The 23596-nt window shown below is 34.1% G+C and overlaps 1 protein-coding gene and 1 non-coding gene across 4 annotated transcripts; one reads left to right on the top strand and one right to left on the bottom strand.

Annotated features, from left to right (window-relative positions):
• Window positions 1-4810: 4810 nt before the first annotated feature.
• Window positions 4811-10196, top strand: LOC137710544 (MADS-box protein EJ2-like). 3 transcript variants are annotated; one of them, XM_068449603.1, is made up of 8 exons: window positions 4818-5178; window positions 8241-8319; window positions 8491-8552; window positions 8738-8837; window positions 9119-9160; window positions 9295-9336; window positions 9495-9643; window positions 9897-10196. In XM_068449603.1, the coding sequence occupies exons 1-8, from the start codon at window positions 4994-4996 to the stop codon at window positions 9982-9984; spliced, it is 747 nt and encodes a 248-aa protein (XP_068305704.1). In that variant the 5' UTR covers window positions 4818-4993; the 3' UTR covers window positions 9985-10196. The 3 variants fall into 3 exon arrangements, with proteins under 3 accessions (XP_068305705.1, XP_068305706.1, XP_068305704.1); XM_068449604.1 differs by lacking the exon at window positions 9119-9160 and having other exon boundaries at window positions 4811-5178; XM_068449605.1 differs by lacking the exons at window positions 9119-9160; window positions 9295-9336 and having other exon boundaries at window positions 4812-5178.
• A 212-nt stretch (window positions 10197-10408) lies between these two features.
• LOC137711759 (U6 spliceosomal RNA) lies at window positions 10409-10511 on the bottom strand. Its single transcript, XR_011065107.1, has one exon. It is a non-coding gene; the product is annotated as a U6 spliceosomal RNA (small nuclear RNA).
• Between the last annotated feature and the right edge of the window lie 13085 nt (window positions 10512-23596).

Consider the following 23596-nt stretch of genomic DNA (forward strand, 5'->3'; position numbering starts at 1 on the left):
TATATACTTGAGTCAGATACAATACACATACTATATAAGATCAAGTCCGAGGCCAAAATCATCTTCAAAATATCCATTCTATTGAAAAAGATTCTTTCAAAACCTTATGAACGTTAAGAATGAATCTCATATTGATAGAATAAGAGACCTAGTATAGACTTATAAGTAAGTTATGTTACTCCTTATATTGATAGGAGGAGAGATCTACCTCGAGTTTCGAGCTGCTCACGAGCTTTACGAGCCGAATATACCAATGCTCAAGCTTGACTTCTTTACTAATCGAGCTAAACTAGGCTTGACTTGGTTCTTTCACCAACCAAGCTTTGACAAGCCAAACACGGGCAAAACTTGGTGCAAGCTCAACATGTTTCGAGTCAATTTACAGCCCTAATTACTAGTATATAATAGGCTTATTTACAATAACGCCGCCTAAACCTCATACCCACTCTCACTTTGCCCCCTGAAACTCATTTTTTCTTACTTAATCCCCCAGAAGAATATTACCTCTGTCAATATGCCCCATTTCTGTACAAGTTTGTCAAAAATCTGCCAAACCATCTTATTTGGCACAAATGGGACTCACTTGCCTATTCCTTCGTTGCTTTCTCATCCTCCACCACAAAAGACTCCCTTAATACTTTTGCCTACTTGATTTGCCTATTTTATTGGCATTACACTTTTTATGAGTTAATTGAGTAGGGAACTTACCAAATCAACCATTAGAGTACAATTTTGCTTTTTTTTATTTGTCTACACCATTAAAGATGTTATAAGTGGCAACTTGTTGTACCCTATACAATGAGATATTTTTCAGTGTACTCAGAATACAAGGCGGAACATCATTATACAATTGGAGAAAAGTTATTTTATTTTATTTTTGAGTGTCCCTCCAATTGTATAATGACAAGCAGTGTTCCACTCTGTGTTTCAGTCACAATGAAAAATTTCTCCCAAACAGGTGATGGTCACTTGTACGATGATGGTTTTACCGTTGGTTAATAAGGTAGTTTTGTCCTTTGTTCGAATATTACCCAAGTTTTGGAGGCGTATATAGAGGATGGCGTTGGTAAAATACCTTTCTTCTCAGGAATAGGATCCTCTCCGTATCCTCTTTGTGGGCATTTGGAGGATCGATCAATCGTTTCCGTTCATCGTACATCATGCGGTTAGAAATTATTTTAAATTTTAAATTAAATATAAATAGTACCTGATGAAAATTGACCGCACGATATACAATGAACGGACATAATTGATTGATCCCCGAATCCCCACAAAGAGGATCTAGAGAGGATCCTTGTCATTCTTCTCAAATATCAGAGTCACCTGCGAGTTGCACAAAAATTGAACAACAACGACTAGCAAGTTGACATGTCACTTGGCACTGTGACATCTAACTGCTTGACAAGTGATTAGCTCTTTTTATTGAGAGTGAATAATTCCATCAAGAAATAAAGTTCTATTATATGTTGATGAAAGTTAATCTTCAATTAAGTACACTTGCTTGGTTGCAATTTGCATGTGATCAAATATCTTAGTAAGTAGGATGTTGGTTTCTATCCATGCATTTTGTCTTCGAAACTCCCCCTCCTCTAAGTTGTTGTAATAGTGTCAAACTTCCCCCCTCTTTATAATAATAATTTTTCTATTAAAAAAAATTACATTTGGTTGAAAGTGTAATCATCTCACGTGTAATATTGTGGTTCCTTATTTGTGTCGAAGACTAAAATCCAGCTACTAATTAGTATTATGGTCTAGTGGTATTCATCTTTTTTGTAAGTGAGAGGTCTTATGTTCAATTCTCGTCAAAGGCAAATTTTGAACCACATTATTTATAGCCCATTATGAGGATAAGCCCATCATCTCTCCTTTAGTGTAGATAATATAGTTTGTTCTTAAAAAAAAAAAAAAAAAAAACAAAAGGACAAAAACCTAGCTAGCTATTCCTTGTGATACATAAGGATTATAGTAGAATAATGTTATTCACATACTTATTTTTATCTTTCACACATTCTTATTAATTTGTAGTCATTGATCTTCTTCAATTCATTCAATCCGACGGCCAAAAATTAATATTAATGTGTAAGAAGTAAAAATAAATGTGTGGATCTCACTAACGTTAGAGCAACTCCACCTTTACCATTTGCCCTTGCAATTGGCTGATTCAATCCCCTTCCCTAACAAAAATAGCTCCAGCCCACCAAAATCAGTGGGGCTATTTGGTGGGCCCAACTCCCGCAGACTACGTAATCGGGCTATTCCCACATACCTCTGTGCTTGAGGCGATATGACGTTGTGCAGACCTCATCACAACATCACATGAAAAAAGACGTTTGCAGGTCAGGGTGTAGCACCAGGAGACGGTGGTCGAGGGAGGAGGCGGTCTTCTCGGAGACGATTCACTTGGCCTTAGGAGTGTTGCCGCCGACGTGGAGGTAGAGCTTGATGGTGTTCCAACCTTGCGCGACGGGGACAGCAGAAGAGGAGGAGGAAGGAGGAGGAGGAAGGAGAGTCGTACTTAAATTGAAGGGCTTTGAGCATAGCGCCGACGTTGTCGACAATTGAGTCTTGTGTTTTGAATTTGGGCTTCGAAGCAGCAGTTGGGAATTTTGGATTTGGGAAATGAAATCAGTTGAGAATTTTGAAAAATGTGGAGGAAGAGGACAAATGAAACGAGGGTTCAATAGACACAAAAAATAGAAAATAAAATGTTTTTGTTTTAATTTATTTTAAAAAAAAATTAATACCAATTGCCTGGACTATTTATTTTTTGAGGTGAAGCTGCACTCAGACAATTATTGTTCACTAAGGTAGTAATTTCCTTAGCTCAATAACCTAGACAGTAATTATCTTAGTGGGGTGGAGTTGCTCTTATAAAGATGCCAGCTAAGTTGACTTCAAATGACACATATGGTACTTTTACGAGTTGTTTAATAATATTTTTGTTTTTTTATTTTTTTAATTGAAAACTCGTTTGGTAATTATTTTTAATTTTTAATTTTAAAAAGGATAAACACTAAAAATTAAAAGCTAAAATAATTATCAAACCGGTAATTAATGTATCATCCAACTAGAGGAAAACTCTTATAAGCCATGTTTCTCTTTTATTTCTCTCATCATATGTAATGAGATAGAAAAGAAAACAGGTATGAAACAAAGATATGCAAGTTTGTCGATTAAGCTATTCTACTCAAAGTTTGATTAACCTCGAGTATTTAGTTGTTTCTTTAAAACTAAAACATACTTTTACTTCAAAAGTTGCACATGTGAAAGGATTTGGGATGAAAAAGGAGGATTTCACTTCGGTGCTATGTAATATTAAATGTTAGGAGTGTTGGATGGTCTGAATTCATAGGACCACAATAAAAGCAATAATCCAACCCAATTCAAGTCATCCAAAACTCGTGCTATATAGCATGGAAGAATTTTAAAATTAAAAAAAAAAAACTTAAAAAGTTGTTTTAGCTAGTCTACCGATGATGCACTTATAGATAACTGAGGAAAACTGGTGGCCTTGCCAAAGGTGCATAGTTGCATAGTAAATAATAAAATGATGATGATGAACTGAAAATGGCTAAAAAGTTGTTTCAAATGCTAGGTTTAAGAAATATAAGAACTGACAAATTCAGATCATCTAATTAACCCAACAATAGGAATCCCAAGGACATGCAAGAAGAACGTTAATAGCTAGCTCCATCTGCAATCCATAATTGTTGTGAAGTACATACAGAAAGGCCAACGAGGGAGCGTTAATTAAGTGGGTAATGATTTTTCTTTTTGTTAGTCAAGGCCTAGGTTCGAATTCCGTTGCTGGCAATTATTCTTAGTGGGCATACTGTAAAAACCAAAAAATGTTCTAAAATCCCTTCTGTAAGTCCTCAAAGAGACTTGTAATATGTTATGGCCTGAGATGGGTAGCGTCCCCTCTCCTAAACTTTAGCATACAAACATACAAAAAGGGACTAAATTTTGAGGAACACCCATATATATATCACACCTGCTGGTCTTTGGAAAAAATAATAAAAGCCTAACCACCTTAGTAATAAATTGTCAAAATTAAGTTTCATGGTTATACTGAATCTACTGTAATGTAAATTCAATAATATTTATACTGTTAGAGGGGTTGCAGAAAACATTGCTTCATTAAAAAAGAAAATGGAACTCCCTAAAACAATATAAAAAAGGAAACCCTGATACCAGTATGTATATATCTGACATAATTTAAGTGCTTCCAAAAGTATGCAACTGTTAAGGTTGTTGTTGGACGTCCGATGGGCAATACAAGGTAACCTAGAGGCTCTAGACATTGCACAGTATTTGCTATTTGTTAATAGCATGTTTACAAAATATGAGTATAAGATGTATTTTATTTCTTAATTTTTATTCATGTTTACTCATATATGAAATATGAAAAGTAAGAGTTTTTCTTAAAGTCGTAATTAAAAACATTGAAGTCAAAAAATCGGATTAGCTACATTCAGAAAATGATGAGTTTCTTCTAAAAATTCATAATCAAATACTTAAAAATCAATAATCAAATCAAGTAAAGAGCTAGTCGATCTAATTCTCGTTCCCACATTTACCTATTTTTAAGTTTTCTTTCCCTTCATTCCTCAATTTTGTTAAGTAAACATACCCTAAAAATAAAGAAAATATAATTAAGAAAAAATGGGTGATGCAGTGGAAAAGCTGGACCATAGAGTGAAACCAGGCAAAACACTTGTTTGTATTTATAGATGGATATTCGATATACAAAACAACCCAAGAATATTTAATACATGTCTGTGTAATGAACAGTTCTAGCTAATAGCTACCAGGAAAGATAAAACCAAACACCAATACAAAGACCTTTTTCAGGGGTTTCCATTTTCTTCATATTGCACTCATCTTTTTATCCCTTTTGGAATATAACCTAAATAAACAGCCTCCTGAAAGAAAGATTGTCTACCTCTGATCTTAACCCAGTCTACAGAGAGAGAGAGAGAGAGAGAGAGAGATGGGCAGAGGTAAAGTTGAGCTGAAGAGGATAGAGAATAAAAGTAACAGGCAAGTGACTTTTTCCAAGAGAAGAAATGGGCTGCTCAAGAAAGCTTTTGAGCTCTCAGTTCTCTGCGATGCTGAGGTTGCCCTCATTATTTTCTCTGGCCGTGGCAAGCTCTATGAATTCTCTAGCAGTTTAAGGTATATCTATCTACATATATATATATATATATATATATATATATATAAAATATATTCCCTCTCTCTCCCCTCTAGGTATATATGTATAATATTTACATTTTTTAATATCAAGGATGCATTAATTTTACTTTGGATTTACGTATTTGATGAATGTCAGTGGCCTTTCTGTTACGTAACAGTGGCTGCATTAATTTTTCACTAATTTTCTTTCTTTTTCTTGATTCATTCAGCTCAGATATGTTGATCCGTTCCAAGTTATCACTTTAAGCAAGAAGATGCTTTCTTAGTTATCGCTTTTCTCATAATTAAAGATCTAAACTCTTTTATTTCTCTTCTTTCTTAATTTTATTTCTTTTTAGAACACTTTTTTCTCTTGGATTATGCAGGTTATATATAGTAAAAGATAATTTACTAGGTTTTGAAACAATTGAATCAAATTTACTGGTTTGTTAGTGGTGTTTCCCAATCTTTTCCTAACTAGTTTAATTAAATTGATCTTTGATCTTTTATATTTAATTAAATTGATCTTTGTTACTGGTCTGTAAATTTTATTTTTATTTTTTTCAAGCTGTGAAATTGTTAACCTATCGATATATTAGACACGCTTAAAGTTTCCCAAGTAATATTTAGGTTTTGCAAAATTTTGATTTCGTTTTTTGTATTTGCTACTTACAAAACATAGGTTTCAGCTAATCTGAACAACTTTGTGGAATTGTGAACCATTTTGTACTTATTTAGACATATTTGGTTTATTGTTTTTTATACTATTTTTATGTGTGCGTCTGTGTGTGTTTTCTTTTTTCTCTTTTAAAACCAACAAGATGAACATTTTGATTGATGGTGTTTTCCAGAAATAACTAACAAGAAAATTACTGAGTCTTTGATCATTTTTTTTTTCGAGGAATGCCAAGGAGACTCTCAGAAGTGCGATTCTACATAGATTTTCTGCTACGTCATATTTTTGGCATATGTTTTACAATATTTGTATGGGAATTAACATTAAACTGTGAGGTACTGGCAGGAAGTCCATGGAGAGTCCCTCTTTGAGAGATCCCCTTAGCATTTCTCTTCTTTTTTCTTTTTTTTTTGTCAGCGGCACTTTTATTTTCGGACACATTTTGTTGAGAATGAGTCTCGCATTTATGGGATAAAGAACCTTGCATGTGCTTATAGGTAAGTTGGAGTACTACGCATATTACCAATTGGTTTTATGGTGGAATCTCAACTTTCTTCATGGTTTCAGAGTAGGTTATCTCATGTGTTAGGCTTGTGAGGGGCGTGGGGTTATAAGTAAGCTGAGCAATTCTCCATATTGCCAATTGGTTTTATGGTAGAACCTCAACTTTCTTAACATTTTTTCTCACCATTATTGAGTGGTGGTAGTACTCACCAACTTATTAATTATTATTTGATAATTTTAAATTTTAATATTTATATTTATCAACTACAGAAATCTTAAAATTTAAACTAATATAACGATGGATAATAGTTAAAATAGTGAACATTAATACCACTTTGTAGGAAGCAAAAGTATTCTGCTAATGGGAGAGACCAGTAATAATACCGGTCACTGTTATGATTCGGTGCCAGGTTGATTTGATGTTTAATTTTTCCGCATGCGGTACTTTGTGCTGCAATTAAAATATTATTTTCAGTAAGAGAAAGACAAAGGTCTGCCTCTTTGTTTTAAAGCTGCGAAGATTATGCAAAAATTTTGTAGAAAGATTTTAATAAATTTGGAGTATGATGATAATTCTTTTAAAGTGTGAATAACAGTTTTTATTACAATTTAGTGATACTTTGAGCAGTCTTGTTTTTAGCACTCTTATTATACTGATTGCTACTTGTTCTATAAAAGAATACGATGACTTTGTATTTTTAACATCATTAGTTATTAAAATTTAATAGTCCTAAATGTATGTTTATTAAAGTTGACTATAGTTTAGACAAATGTAATATAATTCTCTCACAGTTTGTTAAAGTAAAAAAAAAAAAAAAGAATTTAGTAGTGTAAGACCCGGTCTTCAGATTTTCTTCAATGTTAATGCAGTTACAATTACTAGGTTGATGAATTTACTTCTTTTTTATTGAGGTATAACTTAATTAATATTAATGCATTTGATTGTCATAATTCAGCTAATTGCGATCACATTCTAAATTACATGATCACTGTATGATGCTTGTAGTTTCTCTCATCAGTACTCAAGTATTGCATATATTTCCTTCTTTTGTTAAATCGTCTATTCCTTCTTTTGTTAAATCGTCTATTCATAGTGATAGGTATTAGCTTTTTTTCGTTATTATATCTGTTTTGAAATGGAAATGAAGGCAAGATTTTACTAGAAAAATGCCAAGCTAACTTCGGGTTCCAAACTTTTTCAAGTAATAAGAGTTGCCACCCTTATTTTATGGTTCCAAGCAAGCAACTAACTATATACATACATGAAACCGAAAACTTAGAATTTCTCGTTTTTTATGTAGTATACAAATGCAAGTTGCTTTAAGCCAATATATATACGAGGTATATATCTAGCTGACAGACAACATAGCACTGGATGGTAGCTCATTCATGTTATCTGAACTGTTAAATGTTGTTGAACTTTGTTTATTATTGGTTAATTCAATTTAATAAATGTATGTTTTTTGAAATTGAGAAGATTTGTTCGAGGAATTTCGTTTAGGATTCTTCTAATTATTATGAGAAGAAAGTACGCTACAATGGTATGTCAAAGAGACCAAGCCTCAAGAATTTTGGTTCTCTCTAACCACAATAAGCCGGAAGAGAGTAATTTATGTATTGTTTAGCTCAACTAATCCTTCATCACCTTTCCCGTTTGGACTTTGCATTAATAATATATTGTTCCTCTAAGATAATGTGTGTTGTTTACATATCTAAAGGCTTAATATTTAATCTTTTTTGTTTTCTTCCTCTGAATCTACATTGTTTTAATCGTGGATCATCCAATGATCTATTAATTATTCTAGAAGTTTCCAATCCTTTTTTTTTTTTTGTGATTAAAAATGTAGTGATCTTACTGTATTTTTCAATCGTTCATCTTTAGCATGATGAAAACGCTTGAAAAGTACCAAAGATGCAGTTATAGTTCCCTGGACGCCAACCGACCTGCCAACGAGACTCAGGTAGCTAATTAAGCTGGAGTACTATTATGAGAACCAAAACAATCCAACTTTACCGATCCATTCAATCAGTATTTGTTTGCGTGTATAATATTAGAGTTTATTGATGATCGAGAATCCTAGCTAGAAATTGTGACCTAATGACAAAATTGTTTTTAATTGGTCCCCAAGCAGAACAGCTATCAGGAGTATTTGCAGCTGGAGACAAGAGTTGAGGTCCTCCAACAATCTCAAAGGTAGTACTGTTTGCATGCATAATTTTCATTAATAACCTTTCTCAGCTTCCAACTCGTCGGTTTGAGAGTGAACGCTCTGCGTCCTACATCGTTCTACTCCAACGAGCTAATATCACCTAATCCTCTGTTTTATATAAAAAAAATTAAGTAGATTGATGATCGTCCTGAATTAACTAATATTGCAGAAACCTTCTTGGGGAAGATTTGGCCACCCTGAACAAAAAGGAGCTTCAGGAGCTTGAGCATCAACTGGAGACCTCCTTGAACAAAATTAGGTCAACAAAGGTAATTAGTTAATTAACTCAAAGAGTGTTGGTTTCACCTACTGAAGCGTTTTGAAAACTGGTGGCTTAACCCTAACAAACCTGGGCCTTCACTCCTTGAGCTATATATATGCTTTTATGCGGATAGACTGAGGGCCTGAGGCATATAAATTATATAGGTATCTTCCTATGATATTAGAATACTAGCTAGAATTGTTCATTCCAACTTACAGTTCATGGTGATGCATCTTCAAGAGATAAATGATTTTCTGATAATTTTTGTCGCCACTTGTTATTGATCAGACTCAATTTATGCTTGATCAGCTTTCTGATCTTCAAAACAGGGTAAGTCATGAATTAATCTCTTTTTAACATCATTGATCGATACATTTTCACAATATACGCATGCATGTTTTCGCCTTTCTACGTGTGTGTGTGTATATACATAATGTCTGGCCTTGCCTTTTGTTCTTGAGCAGGAACAAATGCTAGTTGAAGCTAACAAAGCCTTGAGGAGGAAGGTAATAAACAAATTAATGATTATGCTTTACAAAATTAAATTTGTTTATATCTGTTTATTACTTGCAGGAATTATTCATCAAATTTGTTTAGGGTTGAAACCATTCGGCTCTTTTCTTCCAAGTATATTATTTAAATGTATGTATAATTGAACGTACAGCTGGAAGAAACAACTGAGCAAGCTCCACAATTTATAGCATGGGAAGCTGCTGGCCATGGCCACAACAATATTCAGCAAACTTGGCTTCCTTCCAACTCAGAAGCCTTCTTCCATCCCTTGGGAGGAAACAACTCCACTTACCAAATTGGGTAACTAATTCTACCCTTTTAAAAAATAAACTCCATTAATTATTTTTGTATTAATTAACATCACTTTCTTTTGAGAATTAATTACGACAAAATCCTTACAACTCAAGTGTTGTCTCACCCAACCTTTTGAAATTCAAATTGTGTTATTTAAAAAGTTAAGAGACACAATTTGAGCTTCCGAAAAAACAAGTGAATAAATTCACTAATCTTTTTCCTTTTCTTACTACTTTGCATAAATTCACTGGGTATGCAGATGCACCCATTTGGGTTCACATAATCGAATGAATGTTGGAAATCCGGGTCAGCATGTTAATGGATACATTCCTGGGTGGATGCTTTGACTTTGATTCTGCCTAATAATAATATCCATCGAGATATATATGTGGAGAATGAAATTTGCAAGGGATCATGTTGATCAAGCTTTTATTTTATTTTTTGTTGTGATCTGTTATTTCTCTGCAACTTGAAACAATAAGAATATATACATGTTTTGCAAGTTGAATTGACGTCACTGAAAAACTTCTATGAAATATATGAAACTTATTTGCATAAAGTCTTACAAATATCCTTTTGATTACAGTTTGTATCTTAAATTTGTCAATTGCTAGAATTTAAAATTTTTACTTTTACATTTTACTGACGCAAAACAAACCCTTGAGTACCCAAATTTCCTTATGAAACTTTGTGTAATATCGTAATCACATTTATAAACCAATTAGTTATTAGTCTAGTTGTACAATTTTCAAAACAATGAAAAAGTTCTCAAGTTTAAATCCTTCTTTCTCGATTTATGCGTATCATTCTTATGCAACGGCCATACTAATCTTCTCTGTATCGTTTCAATTTTGTCGGATGTTCCCAAAAGGACAGTTTAATCTTTGTTTCACGATGATCAAAACAATGACATATTAGGAAAAAATAATGACATAGAAAACTAAATAATGAGAAACCTTGATGATGGGCTCCCAGCCTTACTTCTGAACCCAAAGCCTTGAGAAAGCTTTACCCAATGGTCAAACTAAACTGTCGTGAAAGTAATTTAAATTGACAAGAAAAAACAGGGAGATGATTGTTTCCTACAAAAAATGAGAAATGATTTGACTTTGTGTGCAATGGAGTACACGGCTCTAGCTACTGATCTAATCATGCATTTGCATATGCTCTAATCAATAACTTAAAATATCAAGAACATCCACGAGTCAACCTCATATTTTCTTTCCAATTTCAAAGTCCCAACTTGTAATGGTGCATGGGAACCACAGTTTTTTTGTTTTTTTTTCATGTGGTGGGAACCGTAACGATTTGGTTACATGCTTAATTAGGAGAAGACAACTTATTTGTCCAGCGTCTTACTTAATTACAAGACATTTTCTTTTTCGGAAATTCCGATAACCTTCAACCGTCGATATCGACATAAATTAACATGGATCCCTTCATTTACAGAAGTGCATGTCTCTTTAGTCAAACTAATGTTAACCAAAAAGTTGATCAAACGGCCGGGCATTTGTCTTCCTATCAAAAAATGGACATTTATCAATCCATCATCTTATAATGATCTGACCCTGTCTCTCACCTCTCTTATCCTAATACCTTTTTTCCTTTGGTAATTTATCTCCCCCATAACTTAAAGAATTTTCATGTTCTCAAGTGAAATTATTTTATAGTACTATTTTTATCCTTTGTACACCCGTATTTATTTATGTCGTTTGAATGTTCTTTGTTTTTTCGATCTAAAAATTGTAAATAAATGAGTGTGCATGAGGACAATAAATATGTGTAGAAAATCATTTTTCTTGTCTAAATGATTTTGCTATTGGCATACACATAACTGTCGTTATAGTAGTGTAGGTGGGTTCAATTCAATTCTCTTACACTAGGGTTGGCTCCTTACAGTTCTCCACACATACGATTCACCAAGAGAGATTATAGTCACACACCTCAAATTACTTCTCTCACACCTTTTTAATTTTTTAATATTTTCTACACACTACTAACACTTGATAGAAAAATATTCAAAAATTGAAAAGGTGTGGGAGAAGTAATTTGGGGTGTGTGAATATAATCTCCCTTCACCAATCACATTAATTTGCAAATATCGTTTAAAAAAGAATACGTATTTTGAAAAACTATTGTTTATTACTTTGAATATAACCAATTCACTTATATTATCAATCCAATAACCATATGATTGAGTTAGTTAGAGGTTGTTAGTGAGGGTATTTGGGTCTTTTGCAATAGGCCTAATGACTATAAAAAAGGAAGTTGTAGAGATCATTTTCTGTTGAGTTGTATTCGACTATTGTGATAAATACAGAGAGCATTTCCTTCAACTTCTTTCCTTGTTCATCTTTCTGCCATTGTTTCTTTTTTCAAGCTTTCATAGATTCATAGGTTAACATGGTATTTTAATGTAGTTAACAAATTATACCTGATCATCGTATTTCACCGCCTTCAAATAGTTTTTCTTGTGGTATTTTTTTCTAGGGGTTTTCATAAGTTTTTGATATATTGTGGTTGGAAGGCAGCAACATGCAGCTGCTACCAGGTTTTAGGTTTTGGAGTTGGACTGCTTTTTATTTCCTTTCCTTTTCAGTCAGAGTCTTCTCCTTACCTGATTCGGTCAATCAAGAAGGGTCAATCATGGAAAAGAAAACACAAGATACCGAACTCTTGCGGTTCAAAATGGGTTGGGCTACAGCCCACGTGAAAAAAGAAACCCTAGCTAATTTAATTAATCAACTGTTGGCGCAGAGAGAGAGAGAGAGAGAGAGAGAGAGAGAGAGAGACAAAAACAGAGCTAGAAACACACATAAAAACACTCGTACAACACCTTCCCACTGATCATATTTTCACCTTTTTCTTCGGGTTACTGTTTAAGTAGGTAGGTACTGTTGAATTTTTGGATCGATGGCCCTGCAGGGCCTCATTTTGATAATATCGATACTATCTTCAACTTTATCACATGCTCTATCTGTTAGGTGTGGAGTTTTATCACAAAAGTTCTCGATATTAGTTAGAGCGATGTAATCATATTTAAACCCCATTATTTTTCTTTTCACCCACCGATGTGGGATTCCAACACTCCCCCTCACGTGTGAACCACTAAATCCTCACGTGTAACCCCATTTAGTGGTTCACACGTGGAGATCTACACATCGGCAATTAAAACTCAGAGGTCGACTCTATGTTAAGAGTTCAAACTTGTTTTCAATGAAACTCAAAAGCTAGCTCTCTAAATTTATCACCTGCCCAATCTGTCAGGTGTGAAGTTTTATCACAAAATGTCTCGATATTAGTTAGAGTGGGGTAATCATATTTAAACCCCATTATTTTCTTTTCACCCCACTCTAACGACACCAATATTGTCCCTAACTTTACCACTTGTCCAATCCGTCAAGTGTGAGGTTTTACCATAAAATACCTCGGTATTAGTTAGAATAGAGTAATCATATTTAAAGCCACCCTTGTTGATTTTCTCCACCGATGTAGGACTGCCAACAGGTACTATATATATCGATGATGTGCGTATTTATATACAAATGTTGTCGATTTTTGCCATGGCAGAAAATGGTTCACCAAAACAGTAACATTGCGGTGCATGTGTGTCTCTCTGTTTGTGTTTTACAGTGAAAAAAGGATTGCACCAGAACAATCAACACTGTATCACAGATTCCTCTTTCGGAGAGGTTAGTTATTACTTTAATCCCCAAAAATGTAAAATCAATAAATAAATACATTGATGATTATAATATAGAAAAAAATGATTCACACCCCTTTTTTCCCTTCTTGCAAGCCCCTCATGAAGAAGTTAATCTAACATTAAAATGACAGTTAATCCAACATAAAAATGACGATTAATCTAACATGTGTCATTATGCATTTTAAGTTTCTCAAATGACATTGCATAGTTTGATTGAAATATTGTCATATTGACGTTTTTGTTTCATAGAAGTCTCTTCCCCCTCATGATATTTCATTTTTATTTTGGAAAGTAATGAAGTTTGAGAACTTCGATTTGGGTAAATACTTTTCACACCCCATTTCTCCCATCGACACACCCTTGATTATTTTAATCATTAAACTAAATAAATCAAATGAAAATCAATAGACAAAAATAAATATGAGTGTGCATAATGAAACAAAAAAAATGCATTAAAATAATTTCTTCTTTTATTTATGTGGAGTAGGCTTTGCTAAAAACTCACATGCAACAAATACAAAAGGTAAAAGCTTGCTAGCTAGTTTCCAATCATCTTAAATATATGTCGTAGTAATAGCATCTCCAATAACGTATGCAAATGGGTCATCAGATCCATTTTGAACCTTTGCTAAAGAAATGAGGCTAATTTGGAAGTGTTTTTTAAAATGATTAAAAGCGTTTTTGTTGAAAATATTTTTAGAATTAATTCTTAATAAAAAAAAATGAATTATGGAAAAGCATTTGAAGTGCTTTTGGCAAGAAGCATAACTGGTGCTTTTTGCAGAAAGCACTTCAAGTGTTTTTGAAACCCAAAAATATTTTCTCTAAATGCGTTTTTAACTATTTTAAAAACACTTCTAAATGAGCTCATTATCAAATTTTGTTAGCATGTTGGTACAGAGAATAGAATCTCTCAATCAGTTATCACTTTTTCCTTTTTATTTCTATGCAAGAGAATCTCTCACTTTCAAAATTTTGACCATTTTATTAATTTTAAAATATATGTTCATATCACATGGTGAGTTCTAATCAAATTTACTAGCATAATGCCCCACTTTGTGTGTGATAATATCTATTTTTTAAATCAGAAGAAGAGAGGGAGAAAAAAGAGTAATGTGGAATGCGAGAGAGAAGTTTGTATTTTTATAGTTTATTTTTCAAATTAGAGGATATTAGGATCATATGTGGCTGTGTTTAAAAAAAAAAAAATTGTAAAATTTAGTTTATGTGAATTTTACTTAATTGCCCATGTTTATTTTGTAGTAGAAGATTAAATTATCTTTTCACTATTTTTTTATTAATAAAGAAAATTTTATTAATATGTAATTTAGATAACGATGGTAAGAAGCCTTGCATGCATCTTTCAAGTCATGGATAAAGAGTTGTTTTTCCAGTCAATTCATGGGTTGTAAAATTGGCAAGTCCATAGTCCAAATTTTAAGCGCATAGCTTAAACATTATTTGAAATAAAAAAAAGGAATTAACATTATTGTTAACTAACTTCGCCTTGTTTTACCAAGTATAGTAAATAAAATATTTTTCTTGACAGAAATATGGTAAATAGATTTATAAGTTTTTCTAGTTACGAATTATTTCCTCAAAAAAGAAGTATTAATGCCTTAAGATATTTTACCTGCCCTTGATTTCATTTGAATTTTGGAATATGTGCAAAACTCTAGCTAGAATAGCATATATTTTAGTAAATAGAATCCATTTTTTGAGTTAAACCCACTATCAATATTACCGCTGATAATGTGATGAGAAATTTTTGCAACCCTTACATTTATCTTTTCATTTGAACATTTTCACTTCTTCAAATAACACATGTCATTATTTTACACAAAAACAAGACATTTAATGTTTGAAATATATTTTCTATTTTTCATTATTAATTTATTGCCAAAAGATTGTTATTTGTGTAATAAAATAACGTGCGTCACTTGAATAAGTGAAAAGTTATAAATACAAAGATTCCTAACACTTCCAATAGTTTTGCGGCTTGAGTGGCTCTTTTCTTTTATTTCCACTTGGTTTTACTCGAACAAGATTAACCTATTAGAATACATACACATGACCTCTCTGTGCACTCTTTTGGTGATTGTTATCGTAAATAAATCTATTCACCACAATTAAAATAAATATTTAAGTGCATCTTCAATGCATCGGGAAATTTAAATTTAAATTTTATATTTGAGTCTAAATATGAGTTTAAGATTATCCAATGCATCGGAGACTTAAAATCTATATATAAGTCTCTGGGAAAGTTGAGACTCAAATATGGGTTTCTATATGACATTCGAGTCAAAATGTGGAGTCCGTGCCAATTAGAAAAAAAGTTATTCAACAAAGTTATGAGATTTGAGTTTTGAGTCTAATCATCTTCATTGGGCATAACCAAATTGCTAAAACTCAAATTTGAGCTTGAGTCCAATATTATTGTCTCCTTCAGGGTGTAAGTATTTAAAGATTTGAGTTGTTGCATTAATAAATAATAAAAAAAAAAGCCAAAAGATTAAATCCACCACATTTTTAGGACTCAAAACAAGACTAGGTTTAAAATTTGAATTTTTGCAAAGATGGTTGTATTAGAAAAAAAAAAAAAAGTTTTAATAAAACATTATCGGTATTATTCATTTTTAATGAAAAATACATTTTTACTCTAAAAAATCATTACTAGTACTATTCACTTACAACATATTTTTGTCATTTTGATTAAAATTCAAAGTTTTCAAACATTTTTTATTAGTTTTCGTTTAGAAAAATGAAAATGATGTGATATATTGACTGTGAATAGTTGAATACAACATCAGTACGAAAAAGCTTAAGCAGAGATGATAGGACTCTGGCATACTAAAGATTAAAGCACATATAGGGTCACTCATATTAGGACAGCTAAGTTATCTGGTGGTTAAAAATGATGGATAAGGGTCCTGTTTGTGGAAATCTGATGATCAATTAATCGTATCTGTTTGTCATACATCGTGCGATCAATTTTTGTTAAGTATTATTTACATTTAATATAAAATAATTTATAACCGTACAATATAAGATGAACAAACATAATTGATTGATTTTTTGAATCTCCACAAAAAGAATCAGGAGAAATTTCTATTCCAAAAAAGATAAGAAAAAAATCATTATGGTGACCTGGTGGTACCACAAATGATCATCCTGATGACCTTGTGGTGGTTATTTTTTGGGATAAAAGCTTATCATATACTAGAATATATAGAACGTGGCAGATATATGCAAGAAAGTTTAAGCTTCTTCAAAATTTACTCATATCCAATGTAGTCTTCAAACGGATAGATACCTTTCAGTTCTCATAATAGTAATGTTAGAATTAAAGTGACGTCGTTGTTTTAATTAAAAAAAAAAAAGTAAATATCCTTAGTAAACGAATATGGCGAATAAAATTATCGTCCAGGCTTGTTATATAATTAGTATATAAGGGTTACAATGGGAATATTTGTTGATATTATAATATAAAATATTAAGTATAAATACATCAACTTGCAATATTATTACACATAAACAATCGCCCGATTGTATTCCAATAACTCACACTATTCTTTTTCCTTCATATAACTCAAGTAATTAAGAAGTAATAAGATTAATGTAATTGACAATTTTAAAATTGATCCATGGTTGTATTAAGCCAACATAAATTTCATTGGCATATATATTTTTTGTTTTTCGGTCAATAAAATGATTTAAAAAATGCCTTCAATTTTATTTGAACTCAATACCTCCAAGTGAGAAACGTGTACCTCTACACCATACAACTACTCGTGTAACCTTTCGAGCAAAACTGATTGGCATATATAACTATTGGGTAGTACTAATTACACATTATTTTTTTACCTCTCACACACTCTTATTAATTTTTATCTTTTTATCTTCTCCAATTCATTCGACTTGACTATCGAAAATTTAAATGGTGATAGAAATATAAAGATGGTTGTAACACCAATATTACTTTTTTCTTTACCTTAAAACTCCTTATTAATTGAAGACCTTGACTGATCACTGAAACACAACCACAACCATGTATCCATGTGTGGGACAAGAAGTTTTTATAGTCTTGGAATGTAACTTAGGCCTCGTTTGGCACATTGTTAGGACATCAGATAGACTAATAATACGAAGCCGGTTGTTTGGTGCTCTTACCGGATAAATACTCACCGTACTTATAATCTAGCCCCACCTAAATAATACGGTGGACACCCGCTAACTGTCCGCGCCAAAACGTCGGTATAATTAGTCGGCTTCATGAACTTACGCTTGTTCTTTCTCTGTTCCCTATATGGTGAATCTGTTCGCGAATCTGCTTTTGCGAAACCTACAAATTGCGAGCACATCTTGTTGCTGCTAATGCTTAGTCGTCGTGTGGTCGTCTTCTTCCTTTTCTTCTTGGATTAATTTCTATTCTGTTTGCCATTTGGGTTTCCTGGGTTTTCTCCATCACCAAGAACTAGGGTCTTTTTACTCCAGACACCAATTACATTACGAAGCTTTTACTCCTTTTTTTTTTTTTTTTTTTTTTCATGTGCATCTGAGCCTTTTGTTCTTCTGAGTTGAGGGTTTTAATCAAAGTGTAAATCTTCAACAGATTTGATCTTAATTTTCTTTTGTTTTACCATTGTCGAGCTTTTAATCTAGTTTTTGTAGTGGTATGAGAAATTAAGAGGTTGGGTTTACAGCATTGGAAGGTTCATCAACAGGGTTTGCTGCAGGTGGGAAAGACGACGAAGAAAGGAAGACAACCTGGGTTTTGTTTTATCTTCCTTCATTTTTTTTTTTTTAAATTTTGTTGGTGCACACATTATTCTTTTTCTTTTTCTTTTTTTCTTCTTTTTTATTTTTTATTTTTTTATTTTTTTAAATTCTTGTTTGGTATTCTCCTCTTTTGTCATTTTAACACCAATTATTTTGTTAAAAATTAAAAAAAAAAATATTATTGTCCGAGGTACTATCATAAGCACAAATTAATCCGACACTGCACTGAACGTCCTATTAATTTAGTCAGTACTATCCGAGTACTATTTATTCAATCCGACTGAAATAATTAGTACAATTTGAGCTGTAAAACGAGACATTAATGTATTGTTTCACGAAAAATAAAGAACATAATTTTTTTCATCTAAAAGCGACATTATTAACATGTTTACTTGAAAGATGAACATATTAATAATATTGTTTTCAAATTAAAAAATTATATTTTTTATTTTACACGTGAAATAAAATATTACGTTATGAAAACCATAAAAACTTCTTATCACACACACTCTATCTCTCTTTTCTCATATTGCACGCCTAGTTAGCCACGTGTTTGTTTCAAGAGGAAAGTGGTGTATTTTTTAACAAAAAAAAAAAAAAAAACTTCTAAACTATATTTTTTACCAAAACAAAAATCTTCTAAAATATATTAATATAAATAATTATATAAAATATCATACAATGTTATTTTTACATTAAGACTATCTCCGGCAAAGGACTATATGCTACTTTCATCCTAAATTCGTGTAAAGCCCGTCTCCAGCCAAGAGCTAAAATGAATATGCTAAAAAGAATCAGATATGTCATTTAGTACTGCAGTCTAGTGGTATTCCTTTTCACTTGTAAGTGAGAGGTCTTAGGTTCGATTCTCGCCAAAGGTGAATTTGAACTACATTATTGCTAGCGCATGTGAGGCTTAGCCCACCGCCATCCTTAAGTGTAGAAATATTGTTTGTTAAAAAAAAAAAAAAAAATAGTACTAGATCACTAAGTAACAAATAAATTTATATATCTATACTAGTAATTAACAAAATTCTTCTTATTATATCTTGATGAAATAATAACGTGACTGCGTTTCAAATAAGGATAAAATGTGCTCGAGTAAGAGGATGAGCTACAAGTATATTATTTAAAAATACGAGGTCATACAAAATGTGGAAAGAAAAAAAAACCCCACCTAGTTACACAACTTACACTAGGAAATATAATCCATGATATAATGTGTAGAATTATCAGAGAGACGGGCCGAAGGTTTACTTCGAACAACACCGATATTGTCCCCAACTTAGTAATTACCACATGCACAATCCGTTAGGTGTGAGGTTTTATCACAAACGGCCTCAATATTAGTTAGAGTAGAGTTATGATATTTAAACTATTACTTATATTTTACTACGGCCGATGTGGGATTCAACACATCCCCTCATGTGGGACCCAATTAGTGGGTCACATGTGGGAGATCCACACATCAACAACCACGTGGAGCCAAGGGGACTCACTCTACACGTGGGGCCAAGGGACCCACCATCATCGTGCGAGGTCATGGGGACCCATCCATCACGTGGCAATACAATACGGACCCACTTCCTGGCTCTGATACCATGTAAAATTAAATATATATGACAATATTTGGGTATTTCTTGTATTTCATTAATCTCCAAAGTGGAGTATATATAAGAGTTACAATTGGTATTACATATGCACTTCGTCAATGTGGGACAACAGACTACTATTTACAATTTAACTAATATATAACTCACAACAATCCCTCTCAAATTGGAGCAAAGATGTCACGCATGCCCAACTTGTCAAGCGAGTTGGAAAACACATTATTAGACACAACCTTAGTAAGCACATTAGAGAGTTGATCTTCAGATCCCACAATCGGAAACATAATAATTCCAGCATCCAATTTTTCCTTGATGAAATGTCGATCAATCTCCATATGTTTTGTTTTATCATGTTGCACTGGATTATGAACAATCTCAATAGCAGCCTTGTTATCACAATGGAGTTTCATAGCACCATTCGGTTTAAATCCAAGATCTCTTAACAATTTTTTCAACCACAACAACTCACATACACCATGAGACATACCACGAAACTCAGCTTTAACACTTGACCTAGCCACCACTTTTTGTTTCTTACTTCTCCAAGTAACTAGATTACCACCCACAAAAGTAAAGTATTCAAATGTAGATCGCCGACCAGTGATAGAACCTGGCCAATCTGCATCTGTATACCATTCGACATTCAAGTGACCATTCTTGGAGAAAACCAAGCCTTTGCCAGGAGCCATCTTCAAGTACCTCAAAATACGGATTACTACATCCATATGAGCTTCACTAGGCGAGTGCATAAACTGACTAACCACACTAATTGCATAAGCAATGTCAGGGCGAGTGTGAGACAAATAAATTAATCTCTCCACAAGCCTCTGATATCGTTCTTGTGGGTAAGAACTTGATCTGGAAATAAGCATAGACGATGATTCTGCTCAATCGGAGTATCAACAGGTTTACAAACTAACATACCTGTTTCTGCTAACAAATTAAGAACATACTTTCGTTGAGACAGAAAAATACCATGCTTGGATCATGCAACCTCAATTCCAAGAAAATACTTCAATTCACCCAATTCTTTCATCTCAAATTCAGTAGCAGGAAACTTTTGAAGGTGTTGTATTTCATTTTGCTCATCACCAGTCACTATTATGTCATTAACATAATTAATCAATGCAGTTAGCTTACCATTTTGTCACTTTAGAAACAAAGTATGATCTGAATGACTCTAGAAATATCCAAACTTCTTCATTGAACTTGTAAACCTCTCAAACCACGCTCTAGGAGATTGTTCAAACCATACAAAAACTTTTGCAATCTATACACAACACATTTATTAGGAGATATTTCGATACTAGGTGGGAGATCCATATAAACTTCTTCCTCCTTGAGATCACCTTGAAGGAAAGCATTCTTAACATGAAACTGCAATAAGAGCCAATCCTGGTTAACTGTTAAGGACAAAAGAACACGCACAATATCAAGTTTGGCAACAAGAGCAAAAGTTTACTGATAGTCCACCCCATAGGTTTAAGTATAACCCTTAGCAACTAATCTGGCTTTGTACCGGTCAATAGAACCATCTGCTTTATGCTTAATAGTGAACACCCATCTACATCCAACAACTTCCCATTTAGCAAAGGAACCAAATCCCAAGTGGAATTATTTTCCAAACCTTCTATCTCAACATTCTTGGCATTAACCCACTTAGGGTCAGATAAAACATCTTGCAATTTTGTTGGAACTGATATACTAGATAGCTGACATATGTAAGATGCATATGGTTTGGACAAACAATGAGTGGACACATAATTATTGATAGGATACTTGGCTTTGGCATGCATATCAGGCTTATATTCTACTTTGTTTGTACCATACTTGACTAATCCCGAAACTACTAAGCACCGGTCAACAGCATACCGTCAAGGACCCCCAAGACTTTTCCTCCAACCAGGAGGCCAATCACAACACAACACATGTCGGTATCAGAAGCCAATCATAGCACGACACGTGTCGATATCAGAGGCCAATCACAACACGACACGTGTCAATGTCAGAACAAAGCTAGAAACTCTCTTCTATAAAAATGGATCATTCTCCCACAATAATCCCTAATGCCATTTGTACTAAACTATTCACTAGAACTTACAAAAAGAGAGTTTGAACCTATGTATTTGTGTAAACCCTTCACAACTAATGAGAACTCCTCTACTCCGTGGATGTAGCCAATCTGGGTGAACCACGTACATCTTGTGTTATTTGCTTCCCTGTCTCTATTCATTTACATACTTATCCACACTAATGATCAGAGCAACCTAGCGAAGGTCACAAACTTGACACTTTCTGTTGTACCAAAGTCCTCGCCGATTTTGTGCATCAACATTTGGCGCCGTTTGTGGGAATCGCACTTATTCCTACTCTCTCCAGCTTTGTCAAGCTGGTTTCCACCATTCGTACACATTCTTTCGACCAGGCACCCCTCTCCAACATGGGGAGTGAAGGGAGCCACATCACGCAGAACGACACCCCCCTCACACTTAGTACGAAGCAACGAAAGAAGGAACGAAAGAAGTTTTCTCTTCAGGCTAAAGTCAATGAGCTAGGGGCTCAGAACAACAAGATAGCAATAAAGAATGAGATCCTCTAGGAGCAGTATGAGAAACTCTTCAGGATGTTCCATGAAGCTAGGCATACTCAAACACACAAACTCATCGTCCCTGAGCAAGTCAACCACCACCTGGGTGTCCCCCAACACGAGGGATCACATGTCTTCAACATGGATATCCCTAATGGGGAACAAGTTACTCATCAAGGTGTTGATCAACATGAGACCTCTCTCGACCTAGCTGCTTCGATCCGAAGCAGGAGAAGTGGAGGAATGCACCTTCTTGCAGAAAGAATAGAAGGATCAAAAGCCGTTTATCGCGACTGTCAGGACTTCCTGAGACAATGTCGAGAGAACCCTATCCACATAAGCTCAAAGGTTAATAACCCAAGGGTTTCTGAAAGATTCAGTCATCTCTCATGCCCCAAGCCAACTGCCAATCTAGGGAATGAGCGACATGTCCTAGAGGAATATGAAGGTACAGGGGACTCGGGGGCGTTTCGACAGGCTCGCCCTGAAAGTCAGTACGGTGAGTCAAAAGAAAAATCTCATACCCTTGATCAAGCTTTCCTACTTCCAAGAGGAGATAGAGATTTACGGAAGAAGGATCCAGCAGTACCTGACTCTACTCAGGACCCCCTTGTCCTACAACTCCTTGAGGAAGTAAACAAGTTGAAGGCCGAACGTCAAGCCGAAATACCTGACTGGAACCAACCTAGGCCTGGGCCTCTTACAAGGAGGGTCCTCGACACCCCTTCCAAGCAAAGACAAAGCAAAAGCTTGGCTTACAGCTCTACACTAGAAGGGATGACCCAATTGAACACCTTAATCTCTTTGAGTCCACCATGGCATATCGAATGCACACCGACGAAGAACGATGTCTTCTCTTCCCTTCTACCTTTTCTGGCAGAGCTCTGAATTGGTATTGTCGTCTTCCACCTGAGACAGTAGACTTATTTGAGGAACTGAGGAAATTGTTTATCTCTCAACACATCTTCCAGATAGATCGTTTGCATTCCGCAGATGACTTGTACACTATTCGCCAGAAGCCGAACGAGCCACTACGAAAGTATGTCAGCTGCTTCAGCCATAAGTATTCTCGCTGCGCTGAGGCAGATGACAAGACCGCCTTCAAAGCCTTCACGGCAGGCCTACGTGATTATTTCTTCAAGTACATGATCAATGCCAACACTTGGAAGACTTACTCTGGGGTGATGGCACATGCTTACAACCACGCCTCTGCCCAAGTAAGGACATACCAAGGGAACCCCCATATGGTTAACCCCTATCAACAAGTGGGAAGTGGA

Source organism: Pyrus communis, chromosome 12 (assembly GCF_963583255.1).
Source record: "Pyrus communis chromosome 12, drPyrComm1.1, whole genome shotgun sequence".
NCBI lineage: Eukaryota > Viridiplantae > Streptophyta > Magnoliopsida > Rosales > Rosaceae > Pyrus > Pyrus communis.

Excerpts from the sequence above, each read along its gene's own strand:
- LOC137710544 (XM_068449603.1), top strand. The coding sequence starts at position 4,994 with ATGGGCAGAGGTAAAGTTGAGCTGAAGAGGATAGAGAATAAAAGTAAC. Across the intron at positions 9,337-9,494 it reads ACAAAGCCTTGAGGAGGAAG|CTGGAAGAAACAACTGAGCA; the intron begins GTAATAAACAAA and ends TTGAACGTACAG. Across the intron at positions 9,644-9,896 it reads AACTCCACTTACCAAATTGG|ATGCACCCATTTGGGTTCAC; the intron begins GTAACTAATTCT and ends CTGGGTATGCAG.